Genomic DNA, 13804 nt, shown 5'->3' with positions numbered 1-13804 from the left:
TAAATTTTAAAAAAGATTCTTGAGGATTTTCTGTGTATAGGATCATGCTGTCTGCAAATAAAGGTGGATTTTTTTGCTTTTCTAATCTGTATGCATTTTTCTTTCCCTTACTCTATTATTGTGTCTAGGACTTCAGTACATTGTTGATTAGGAGTGGTGATAGTGGGCATCCTTGCTTTGTTTCAGTCTTTAGAGTTAAAGCATTCAGTCTTTTACCGTTGACTGTATGGTAGCTGTAGATTTTTTAAAAATGCTCCTGTTAGGTTGAGGAAGTTCCCTTCTTTCCCTAGTGTACTAAGAGTTTTTATCATGCATGGGTGTTGAATTCTGTCAAATGCTTATTCTACTGAAATGAGTATATTTATTTTGTTAATATGGTGAATAGCACTGATTTCTTTTGAAATGTTTTGCTCGGTTGTAATGTATATTATCCTTTTTATATATTACTGAATACAGTTTTGCTAATATTTCATTTAGGATCTTTTCATCTGTGTTCATGAAGGATACTGAGTCTATAGTTTTCTTTACTGCTTGTGTCTGTTGGTTTTAGTATCAGGATAATGCTGCCTCCTAAAATGAGCTGGGAAGCAGTCCCTCTGTATTCTGAAGGAGTTGGTATCATTTCTTCCTTGAGTGTTTTCATAGACTTTGCCAGTTAAAAGTCATGTGGGCCTGGAGTTGTTTTGTTTTGTATAATGGGGAGTTTTAAAATTATGAACTCAATTTCTTTAATAGATAGAGTGCTACTCATTTCTTTTTAAGTCCATTTTGATAACTTGTGTCTTTCGAGATATTTTATGCATTACACCTAGGTTGTTGAATTTAGTGGCATAAAGATGTTCACAGAAGCCCCTTATTACCCTTTTAATGTTTGCAGAATCTTATAATGATGTCCCCTTTTTTAAACTTGCTATTTGTCATTGACATCTTTTTTCTTCATCAGTCTGACTAGAGCTTTATCAATTTTACTGATTTATTCTTTCCAAAGAACCAGCTTTTGGTTTCAGTGATTTTCTGCATTTTTTTTCTTTTTTATATTTCATGGATTTCCCTATCTTTATTGTTTCCTTCATTCTATCTACTTGGGATTTAATTTTTTTTTCCTCTAGATCCTTAAGATGAAAGCTTAGATCATTTATTTTAGTTTCTTCTTTTTTCCTATTATAAGCATTTAAAGCTAAAAATTCACTCTATTTAGAAAAATGTTGTTTTGTTTCCAAATATTTGAGAATATTCCACATATCCTTTGGTTATTGATTTTTTTTAAAACATCTTTATTGGAGTATAATTGCTTTACAATGTTGTATTAGTTTCTGCTGTATAACAAAGTGAATCAGCTATATTTATACATTTATCCCCATATCCCTTTGCTCTTGCACCACCCTCCCACCCTCCCTATCCCACCCCTCTAGGTGGTCACAAAGCACCGAGCTGATCTCCCTGTTCGATGCAGCTGCTTCCCACTAGCTATCTATTTTACATTTGGTAGTGTATATATCTCCATGCCACTCTCTCACTTCGTCCCAGCTTACACTTCCCCCACCCGTGTCCTCAAGTCCATTCTCTATGTCTGTGTCTTTATTCCTGTCCTGCCCCTAGGTTCTTCAGAACCTTTTTTTTTTTTTTTAGATTCCATATATATACGTTAGCATACAGTATTTATTTTTCTCTTTCTGACTTCACTCTGTATGAGAGACGCTAGGTCCATCTGCCTCACTACAAATAACTCAATTTCATTTCTTTTTATGGCTGAGTAATATTCCATTGTATATATGTGCCACATCTTCTTTATCCATTCATCTGTCGATGGACACTTAGGTTGCATCCATGTCCTGGCTATTGTAAATAGAGCTGCAGTGAACATTGTGGTACGTGACTCTTTTTGAATTATGGTTTTCTCAGGGTATATGCCCAGTAGTGGGGTTGCTGTGTCAGTATGGTAGTTCTATTTTTAGTTTTTTAAGGAACCTCCATATTGTTCTCCATAGGGAGGACAATTTACATTCCCACCAACAGTGCAAGAGGGGTCCCTTTGCTCCACACCCTCTTCAGCATTTATTGTTTGTAGATTTTTTGATGATGGCCATTCTGACCAGTGTGAGGTGATACCTCATTGTGGTTTTGCTTTGCATTTCTCTAATGATTTGTAATGTTGAGCATCCTTTCGTGTGTTTGTTGGCAATCTGTCTGTCTTCTTTGGAGAAATGTCTATTTAGATCTGCCCATTTTTGGATTGGGTTTTTTGTTTTTTTGATATTGAGCTGCATGAGCTGCTTGTATATTTTGGAGATTTATCCTTTGTCAGTTGCTTTGTTTGCAGATATTTTCTCCCATTCTGAGGGTTGCCTTTTCATCTTGTTTATGGTCTCCTTTGCTATGCAAAAGCTTTTATGTTTCATTAGGTCCCATTTTTTAATTTTTGTTTTTACTTCCATTTCTTTAGGAGGTGGGTCAAAAAGGATCTTGCTGTGATTTATGTCATAGAGTGTTCTGCCTATGTTTTCCTCTAAGAGTTTTATAGTGTCTGGCCTTACATTTAGGTCTTTAATCCATTTTGAGTTTATTTTTGTGTATGGTGTTAGGAAGTGTTCTAATTTCATTCTTTTACATGTAGCTGTCCAGTTTTCCCAGCACCACTTATTGAAGAGGCTGTCTTTTCTCCATTTTATATTCTTGCCTCCTTTATCAAAGATAAGGTGACCATATGTGTGTGGGTTTATCTCTGGGCTTTCTATCCTGTTCCATTGATCTATATTTCTATTTTTGTGCCAGTACCATACTGTCTTGGTTACTGTAGCTTTGTAGTGTAGTCTGAAGTCAGGGAGCCTGATTCCTCCAGCTCCGTTTTTTGTTCTCAAGATTGCTTTGGCTATTCGGGGTCTTTTGTGTTTCCATACAAATTGTGAAATTTTTTGCTCTAGTTCTGTGAAAAATGCCAGTGGTAGTTTGATAGGGATTGCATTGAATCTGTAGATTGCTTTGGGGAGTATAGTCATTTTCACAATGTTGATTCTTCCAATCCAAGAACATGGTATATATCTCCATCTGTTGGTATCATCTTTAATTTCTTTCATCAGTGTCTCATAGTTTCCTGCAGACAGGTCTTTTGTCTCCTTAGGTAGGTTTATTCCTAGGTATTTTATTCTTTTTGTTGCAGTGGTAAATGGGAGTGTTTCTTTAATTTCTCTTTCAGATTTTTTGTCCTTAGTGTATAGGAATGCAAGAGATTTCTGTGCATTACTTTTGTATCCTGCTACTTTACCAGGTTCATTGAATAGCTCTAGTAGTTTTCTGATAGCATCTTTAGGATTCTCTATGTATAGTATCATGTCATCTGCAAACAGTGACAGTTTTACTTCTTTTCCAATTTGGTTTACTTTTATTTCTTTTTCTTCTCTGATTGCCATTGCTAAAACTTGCAAAAACTATTTTGAATACTAGTGGTGAGAGTGGGCAACTTTGACTTGTTCCTGATCTTAGAGGAAATGGTTTCAGTTTTTCACCATTGAGAATGATGTTGGCTGTGGGTTTGTCATATGTGGCCTTTATTAGGTTGATGTAGGTTCCCTCTACGCCTACTTTCTGGAGAGTTTTTATCATAAATGGGTGTTGAATTTTGTCAAAACCTTTTTCTGCATCTATTGAGATGATCATATGGTTTTTCTCCTTCAGTTTGTTAATATGGTGTATCACATTGATTGATTTGTGTATATTGAAGAATCCTTGCATTGCTGGGTTAAACCCCACTTGATCATGGTGTATGATGCTCTTAATGTGCTGCTGGATTCTGTTTGCTAGTATTTTGTTGAGGATGTTTACGTCTATGTTCATCAGTAATATTGGCCTGTAGTTTTCTTTTTTTGTGACATATTTGTCTGGTTTTGGTATGAGGGTGATGGTGGCCTCGTAGAATGAGTTTGGGAGTGTTCCTCCCTCCACTACATTTTGGAAGAGTTTGAGAAGGATAGGTGTTAGCTCTGCTCTTTGATAGAATTCACCTGTGAAGCCATCTGGTCCTGGGCTTTTGTTTGTTGGAAGATATCTATTCACAGTTTCAATGTCAGTGCTTGTGATTGGCCTGTTCATATTTTCTATTTTTTTCCTGGTTCAGTCTTGGAGGGTTTTACTTTTCTAAGAATTTGTCCAATTCTTCCAGGTGGTCCATTTTATTGGCATATAGTTGATTGTACTAATCTCTTGATTTTTAATTTACTTCCAATTGTGGTCAGAGAACATACTCTGTATGAATTCAACCCATTTAAGTTTGTTGAGAGTTGTTTTATGGCCCAGTGTATTATCTGTCTTGCTGAGTGTTAAATGTGTACTTGAAACAAATATCTTTTCTGTTGTTGGATGTAATTTTATGAAAATGTCAGCTGGATCCAGTTGGTGGATAGTGTTAAGTGTTCTCTATCCTTTTCTGATTTCTCTCCTCTTCTCTATACAGTATGGTTTTCTGTTAACTCATTCCATCAGTTGCTGAAAGAAGTATTAAAATATTCACCTTTAATTGTGAATCTTTCTTTTTTGCTTCATTAATTTTAAAGTTCCTTTTGGGTGTATATGTATTTAAGATTGTTATGTCTTTTTTTCCTTAAGTCACTTAAAAATTTATTTATTTATTTTCTTTATTTTTCTGGCTGCATCAGGTCTTAGTTGTGGCATGCAGGATCTTCATTGCGGCATGTGGGCTTCTCTCTAGTTGTGGCGTGCAGGTTTTCTCTTTAGTTGTGGCTCCAGAGCACGTGGGCTCTGTAGTTCGTGGCATGTGGGCTCTGTCTTTGAGATGCGTGAGCTCAGTAGTTGTGGTGTGTGGGCTTAGTTGCCCCGCGGCATGTGGGATTTTAGTTTCCTGACCAGGGATCGAACCCATGTCCCCTTAATTGGAAGGCAGATTCTTTGCCACTGGACCACCAGGAAGTCCCTGTTATGCTTCTTAATAAATTGGCTTCTTTAATATTTTGCAGTATCCCTCCTCATCTCTGGTAATATTTCTTGTGCGGATGTCTACTTTGTCTTATACTAATATAACCACTACATTCCTTATGCTTAGTATTCCTTCATGCATGGTATATATTTTTCTGTCCTTTTACTTTTAACTTATGTATGTTTTTATATTTAAAGTAGGTTTCTTATAGACAATATGTAGTTTTTTGTTGTTTTTTAAAAAAAAATCCAATCTAACAAACTCTGTCTTTCATTTGGTTTTCTTTAGACCATTTGTACTTAATGTGATTATCAATATAGTTAAGTATAAATATATTATCTTGTATGTTTTTTCCTTCTCTGTTTTTGTTCATTTTTCCCCTACTTTTCCTGCATTTAAAAAAATATTAATTGAGTGTCTTTTAAGTGTTTTATTTTATCTCTGCTATTGGCTTATTATATGACTTTGTTTTATTTGTTTAGAGATTGCTCTTGGGTTAACATTATACACGTTAACTTATCACTGTCTATCTGCAAATACTATTATAACATCTCTTATAACAGTATATTTCTGTTTCTCTATTATCATCAAGGAATTAAAAAATGTAAAAAAGTGTGTTACGTTTACCCACATAATTATACATATTTACCCATGTAGTTCTATCACTCTTTATTCCTTTGTGTTGGTTCAGATTTCCATCTGGTATTATTTTCCTTTAGCCTGAAGAACATCCTGTATCATTTCTTGTAGCATTAGGTCTGTTGGCAGTTTTCTTAGCTTTTGTTTTTTTTGAAAAAAGTGTATATTTCACCCCTGTTTTTCGAGAATATTTTTGTTGGTGTTTCCAGGTTTAGTTTTTTCTTTCAGCTTTTTTAAACTGTTTTGCTTTTGTCTTCTAGCTGGTACTTACTGATAAGAAGTCTGAATTCATTCTTATCTTTGTTTTTTTGAACATAATATGTCTTTTTCCTTCGGCTGCTCTTTTTATCATTGGTTTCAAGTGATTTGATTATTATATGCCTTGGTGTAATATTATGAGGTTGGTTCTGCTTGGGTTTGTTGAGCTTGTAGGAGCTGTGTGTTTATAATTTTCACCAAATTTGGAAGATTTTTGTCTGTTGTTTAGTCAGATATTTAAAACTATTTCCTCTTCCTCTTCTGGGACTCCAGTTATACATATTCAAGAACTTGATTCATTGGGAGGTATCCTTAGGGTGTGTCTACCACAACTCCCTGAAGCAGAGGCCTACTGTCAATACCCATGACCCTCCACCTACTACAAGTAGCAAAATCCTTTGGTGCCTTTGCAGATGACCTTTGTTTTATGACAAAATATATAATTTGGAATTTTCTATTATTAAGCATCTAATCCTAGTGGATAGAATTAAAATGAAAATCTTCTGTAAGATATACCTCTAAGACTGAAAAAATAATCATTTAATTAATAGATATTGTTGATAGTACCAAGTACTTCATGATGTAATTGAATGTGACATTAATTCTCTTACTGAGCCTTGTCAAATTATTCTTACTCTTCAGTGCAAGAATCACAGCCACAGCCCCCACCCTCCAGGATTTGGTCGACACGAAGTCTGTGCACATGAAAACAAAGAACTTGCCAAGGCGAGAGAAGCTCTTCCTCTTATAGAGGATTCTAGTAACTGTGACATTGTAAAAGCTACTCAGTAAGTCTTCCCAATGCTTTGTTTTATCCTTAGGTTCTGTTGAATTATTATAATAACGCATGTGTGGTTCATGGCACTCCAGTGTACACCTTCCTCCCTTCTTTCTCCAGTGATAGTATGTTTGTCATACCAACATCAGAGCATTTAATACACCTTAGTTGTTTATTATTAGTCTCTTCCATTAGATTGTGAGCAACTTCTGAGCAAAAGCATGTCTTTTTCATCTTTGTAACCCCAATACTTTTACACAGTTTCTGTCTTGTATTAAGTGCCCAGTAAATGTTTGTTGAGTGAATGGTTGGTTTTAAATGACACTAAAACTAGACTGTGAGTTTGAAACACAAATCTGAATCTTTTAAAATGTACTACAACCTAAATATGAAGATGGGATAGAAAAATATCAACTCACACATTGGTGTGTAGTATAAACATTTATTTATTGAGTACTCTCTATGTACCTATTGTTCTGGGTGCACTAGAAAAAAGTCAGTAAAGTAGAAGTAGGTTTTCTGACCACTTGAAACTATAGTCGGTTATTTTGCTTGCACTGAAAATGAAATATGTTTTGAAAGTTTCCCTTTAAGATCTCCATTTGTGGGTTTTTGCATTAAACCATTTCCAACATTTTCACCCTTGTGGATCTCATTGATTGTTAACATCTACCCCACCCCTTGCCATTGAATATATTTTGAAATATTTTATCTGTCAGATTATATTAATTAGTAATCCATTTTCCTAGTAATCAAATATAAGCCTGCCCATCAGAGCTTCTAATCTGCATGAAAGAAACTAATGTTACTGTACTAACTTGATATAATTTCTGTCAAAAGCAATGATGTTTGGTGACTAGTTAACCTGTTTGGCTTTAATGTAGACTCATGCATTGTTTATGTTAGTTAAAAAGTTATTGACAATTGTTTGAATATTCTAATTACTAATTTATATGAACTCTGGAGGCTCTGGGAACCACTGTTTTAGGTGAATATTGTTTGATATTGTTTGTATTATTATATTTATATGAATATGAGAGTGGTCTTAAGGTAAATAGATATTTGCTTTAATTAGAATGGAAACATTTAAATGTTTCTCTGCTACTAATAAAGCTCTGTAATGATAAGTGTGAGAAATTAGGCTATATTCACAGGGAATATCAATAAAAACTCACATTATGTATATTTCCCCAAATTTTCTTCAGGTCTTGGACTTTAAGTGGTTGTGAGAATATATTTAGGTAGTGTTTGGGAAGGGTGAAAAAGAGCTAGCTAGGATAGGTGTTTTTGTATTTTCTAAACCACCAAAACCCTAATTATTGTGTACTCTTTGTATTTCTCGTGTAAAGGGAGTATTTCTTTTCCAGTAAAATGTTAAAGTTGATATTTAAAAGATGGAGAATATAAATATTGGGTTAAAAAGTTCATTTGGGTTTTTCTGTAACATTAAAATGTTAAGGTTGATATTTAAAAGATGGAGAATATAAATATTGGGTCAAAAAGTTCATTCGGGTTTTTCTGTAACATCTTACAAACTTTTTGGCCACCCCAATACATATGTATCGTTATCAACAATTCATTCTCTTAGTAATATTTTCACTTAGCATTGTCAAATGGGTACCTCCATCTTTTAAAAAATGCCGTAAAGACAGACAGACAGGCGCACACACACATTTTGGTGAGGCAGAGGTTATTTAACAGTGTAGGAAATAGAGACAATTCTGCCATTTTGTTTGATTTTGACCCTTGAAGACATATCGAAACTTTCAGGTCCCTCTAAATAGAAATAAGTTTCAGAGCAAGTGCTAAACGGTCTGGTGGGTCTTAATAGTTTCTGTTGAAAAGAAATAGTGCTAATGAATGATTTTAAAAATTATTTTAGCATTAAAAAGAGGTATTTCTCTCCTGTTTTTCATTCTGAGAGTGAGTCAGTTAAATAACTCTTAAATATCCCTTCAGTCTGTCCCTCCTTATACATTCCTGTTGCCTCTTTTTCTTTAGGCTCCTGTTGCTGCTCTCCTGTCTCTGTTGTAAGATCCTCTAAACTGGTCTCTCAGTCTTGGCCTTGAATTAGCTTCCATACTGCCACTAATGTGATCTTTCTTACAGCCCAAAGTCTGAGTGCTTTCCCCTTTAAAACCTTCAGTGGCTTCCCCGTGCACTATAAAGTCTGAATTTCAAAGCATGGCAGAGAAGGTTCATGCAGTCTTTGCCTACCTCTCCTAGCCTCATCTCTTGCCATTGCCTTTCTTATGCTAATGCTTCTGTGGTGCTAAATTGCTTATATTTCTCCAAACATCCACGCAGTTTTATATCTCTGGTTTTCGTACATGCTATTCCTTCTGCCTGAAATGTCTTCCCTTCAACCTATAAAACATAGCTTGTATATCAGGTTCCATCTCCTTCAGGAAGGGCTAACCATTCCTTCCTTTTCTATACCTATACTGTGTGCATATTTTATTGTTGAATTTATCCCATTCCAAGTTTGCTTTTAGTCTCTCTCCCTTATTGTGAGGTCATTGCTTGGGCTTTGTTTGATTCAGGGATAAGATTGTCATACAGAATCAACACCATGTATTCCTGGTGCATTCCTGGTGGAAAATCAAATGAAATTTATTGAAAGAGGGCAAATGTGAATGTTAAAGTTTATTTAAGAAAATCAAGTTCAGCTCCAAATGGATTTATCTGATCATTCAATAGCCTTCTGTTGTTTGGCTTTATAATCTGTCCTCTTTGTGAATATTTTTGATAATTATTGTATTTCTATGTTGGCTGAAAGACAGATGGGATAAAGACATGGTAAAAGGAAGAAATTTTGATATTTGAAATTATTTTAATGGTATCAATTATGCATTTTCTTATTTCAGATACGGGATTTTTGAACGATGTAAAGAGTTGGTGGAAGCAGGATATGATGTCAGGCAACCAGACAAAGAAAATGTGTCGCTTCTTCATTGGGCTGCTATTAACAACAGGCTGGACCTTGTAAAGTAAGATGGGATATATGTGTGTTAATTAAGAGTGTATTTATAATTTTAGATCTTTCCTTCATTTGTCTTTTTCCTTCAAGTGCAAGTATATATGTTGAACCATCTCTAATCCTTTACTGTAAATGAATACTTGAAACTTTGTGCCATGCACACTGGTTATCATAGTATTGAAAAGGACCTCAGAGATCGTCTGGAGCAGGACTCTCACTGGCCCAAAAAGGAAAATTAAAAATAAAGCCACAGGGGACTTCCCTGGTGGCGCAGTGGTTAAGAATCCACCTGCCAATGCAGGGGACACGGGTTTGAGTCCTGGTCCGGGAAGATCCCACATGCTGCGGAGCAGCTAAGCCCGTAAGCCACAACTACTGAGCCTGTGCTCTAGAGCCCGCGAGCCATAACTACTGAGCCCACGTGCCACAGCTACTGAATCCTGTGTGCCTAGAGCCCTTGCTCCACAACAAGAGAAGCCACTGCAATGAGAAGCCCACGCACCACAACGAAGAGTAGCCCCCGCTCGCCACAACTAGAGAAAAGCCCACGTGCAGCAACGAAGACCCAATGCAACCAGACAGAGAGAGAGAGAGAGAGAGAGCGCCACAGAGACCCATCATAAAGATAGAGTTCAGGGCTTCCCTGGTGGCGCAGTGGTTGAGAGTCTGCCTGCTGATTCAGGGGACACGGGTTCGTGCCCCGGTCCGGGAGGATCCCACATGCCGCAGAGCGGCTGGGCCCATGAGCCATGGCCGCTGGGCCTGTGCGTCCGGAGCCTGTGTTCCGCAGCAGGAGAGGCCACAACAGTGAGAGGCCCATGTACCGCAAAAAAAAAAAAAAAGATAGAGTTCAGGCAGTGAAATTGAACATTTTTTGAAAAGGGAAAGCATAACACATTTTCCAGGATAGAACAGATAGTTTCATCTAGTTTAGAAGAATCACTGAAATATTTTATGTTGAAATAACGCCAGGAGGAATGGTTAGGTAGGGGAATAATTTAACTTTAAAAACAAAATTAAATATGGAACACTTTTTTTTTTTTTTTTAGCGGTACGCGGGCCTCTCACTGTTGTGGCCTCTCCTGTTGCGGAGCACAGGCTCCGGATGCGCAGGCCCAGCGGCCATGGCTCACGGCCCCAGCCGTGAAGCCCTGGAATACATTTTAAAGTAGGCCTGTGTGGGATTGTATAAAACAGTTCCCCTTCATAAAGCCCTACTGCCTACCCATTGTTTTTGTTTTTTCTTTGTTTTATACCTTAGCGTGTAAAATGTGTATGTATGTGAATGTATATATGTTTTGCATTATACGTACTTAAAATCCTTGAGGTTTAAAAAAGTAGAAATATACTAAAGTTTAGAATAAACAGATATACTCACAAGCAAACTCCTTTTCTTTGGAAATAAACTGGTGTATTGTTTAGATAATATGATACATGAAGCACAACTTTGAAATAACGAGACTAATTCCTGTAAACTGCTGAAGAAAATAAGTCTCTTTACCTTGTAGTTTCACTTTATACAGTGTATCCCATCTGTGCCCCCAAAATAGAGAGTGAAATGCTCAAAATGTCTAACTTCTCCAAAAGGATTTTGAATTAATTTTTTGCTACCTACTTTTAGAATTCATTCCCACATAGTAATTCTAATTTTAAACTGTTAGCAGTGACATAGTTTCACCTTTCTTCTTGCCAGTTAAGTAGAATATCTGTAATAGAAACCTTTTGAATATAAACCATTTCAAGAGTGTTGTGGTGGTTAGAATATGCAGAGAGTAGTTACTATGTGTTTGGTGTATAGTTGTCATGGAATGCTCATGACAGCAGGAATAATTACTTAACATGATGAGAATATTTCACCAGGGATCTGTTTGATGCAGTTGTGTGAATCTTTCAGACCTCTGTAGATCTGAGTGTTTTTAGGGAGGGGTATTATTATAATTTCTGTTTTCTAATACATTTATTACTAAGAAAAATTGATGTTTTCTTTCTTAGTATGAATTTTAAGTTTTAAATCTTATTTTCATTTATGTCTGCTTTTAACAGGTTTTATATTTCGAAAGGTGCTGTGGTAGATCAGTTGGGCGGAGATTTAAATTCAACTCCTCTTCACTGGGCCATCAGGTAAAGGTTTCTTTAAATACTGAAATTGCTGTTCAAAATCAAAAGTGACTTACTCATTTTCTGAATATTACAGACCAGCACTTTCCAGTAGAATTTTCTGTGATGATGGAAATGTTCTATTCTGTGCTGTCCAGTAAGGTAGCCACTAGCCATACATGAAATGCAAAATGTGGCTAATGCAATTAAGGAATGGAATTTTTAATTTTAATTAATTTTAACTAGTTAGAATTTAAATAGCTGTATATGACTAGTATTCCATATTGGAAATTGCAGTTACAGACCATTTGCAAGGCTTTCTTTCCTTTTTACCCCTTCATAAATAAATAAATAAACAAACAAACAACTAACTAACTAACTGTTTTAAAGAGTTTCCAGAGATGATGTTTATATTTTAATTTGAGGCTCCACTATGATGCTCAACCTCAAATATGTGTATTATATTTTATAATCAAAATAAATATGTTTAATAGTTGATCACATGGATAAAAGTGGTAGTTCAGTGAGTGTAAACTCAATCAGTTCTTTTCTCTTGTATGTGTTGGCGTCTGAAGCTGAAGTTAGTAAGTGTCTGTGTGGATACTTAACAACTTCTTCATCTTTCATTTTAACTCCATCTCTCTGTGGTTGGTGGGATTGATATGAACCTGAAAGTGAAGTGAATAATTGTTCATTTAAGGCAAGGAATTGAATCTTTTCTCCATAGCCAAGAATTTTGAGGAAGCTGGGGTTAGCTCATCCCCCTGTTAAGCTACTGAGGTACAGTGCTTTACAGAGAAATGAGCCATATTCAAAGAAAAATATGTAGTTCCTAAGAAAAAGATGATCACAGTATACCTGCAGTCTGTGAATGTTACGCTGTGGCATATCTGCTTCATGATTATTTTTTGTTTTTAAAATAGCAGCAATAAAGTCTAAGTGGTTTTTAATTTCCATTTTTATCATTAGTTATGTAAAATTATTTACACATGGTAGTAATCTTACACATAAGATTTAAGGTAGATTGGGAAGTTATTAAGTTTATTACCTGCACTCAAGAAGGACCGTCCAGATAGTTCGAAGCTTGGAGCATCTATGTAAAAGACATTTAGAGAATCTCCAGTGTTTTAAAAATCTGTGTATTGTTAGGCAGTACTCTTTAAATCTAACCAAAATCCTTCGTGTCTTAGGAACATTGGTTTCTCCCTGAATTTTTCTTTTTTGCGCAATAGAATACGGTATAATTTTTGTCCTTTCTTTCCAGACAAGGGCATTTACCTATGGTCATATTATTACTGCAGTATGGTGCAGACCCCACTCTTATCGATGGAGAGGGATTCAGCAGCATCCACCTGGCAGTGTTATTTCAACACATGCCCATTATAGCATATCTCATCTCAAAAGGACAGGTATGTTTTGAAACGTTTCTTGTACTCCAGCTATTGTAAATCTGAAGGGATTCAGAGGATGATTACTAGTAGTCTGTCCTCATTTTTTTTTTCTGCCCTCATTTTTAAAGTAGAAGTTACAGATATCCAGATATTCAAATACTAGCCTCAGCAAGTCTAGCTATTGAATACTGCTTTTCCAGCTTCATTGGAGCAAAAAGGATAGGTCATTTAGCTCAGTAACATATAATAGATGTTTCTGAAGCTTGTAAGCCTATAATAGTTTTCCTTATGATCCCAGTAATTTGCAGAGTTTTTCATAAACATGACTTCAAAGCCTGTATTTTTCTTCTGATTGAATGTGGAAATGGTAGTCAGATCACTAAATTAACCCATCATTTGCTTGCATTATTTAAGTCCAAGTGGAGACCAATTTGAATGTATGTTTCTTATTGTTCCCTAAAGTAATTCCATGAAAAATGACTTGCCTTAAGAGGCATCCATTTATGGCACTGGTTAAATTATAGGTTGCTGGCGGTGGGAGTTTCACTGTCAGCTCTACTTGCCTGAGATATGCTTTCTGGTAGCAAGTAGTTTATATATCAGTAGTCTCGTCTGTAACAGGCGTGGAAACATGTTTGCACAAATGCTGTTGGGATGATTGTGTTCTCTTTAAATAAGCACTTTCTCTTAGACTTAGTCAACTCAAGTAGAATAATTATAACTTCCTGGGTCTC

The 13804-nt window shown here is 35.8% G+C and overlaps 1 protein-coding gene across 1 annotated transcript in view; it reads left to right on the top strand.

The window, feature by feature from the left end:
- The window catches only part of ZDHHC13 (zDHHC palmitoyltransferase 13), a 48909-nt gene that overhangs the window by 8619 nt on the left and 26486 nt on the right, over window positions 1–13804 (top strand). Inside the window, exons 2-5 of the mRNA XM_081239086.1 lie at window positions 6467–6612; window positions 9470–9592; window positions 11626–11703; window positions 12944–13088. Of these exons, the coding sequence (XP_081095212.1) occupies window positions 6467–6612; window positions 9470–9592; window positions 11626–11703; window positions 12944–13088 (492 nt within the window). The remainder of the gene's footprint in view (window positions 1–6466; window positions 6613–9469; window positions 9593–11625; window positions 11704–12943; window positions 13089–13804) is intronic.

The sequence above is a fragment of the Mesoplodon bidens genome, assembly GCF_964165515.1.
Source record: "Mesoplodon bidens genome assembly, chromosome: 7".
NCBI classification, from domain to species: Eukaryota; Metazoa; Chordata; class Mammalia; order Artiodactyla; family Ziphiidae; genus Mesoplodon; species Mesoplodon bidens.
This window is presented reverse-complemented; position numbering and strand designations above follow the sequence as displayed.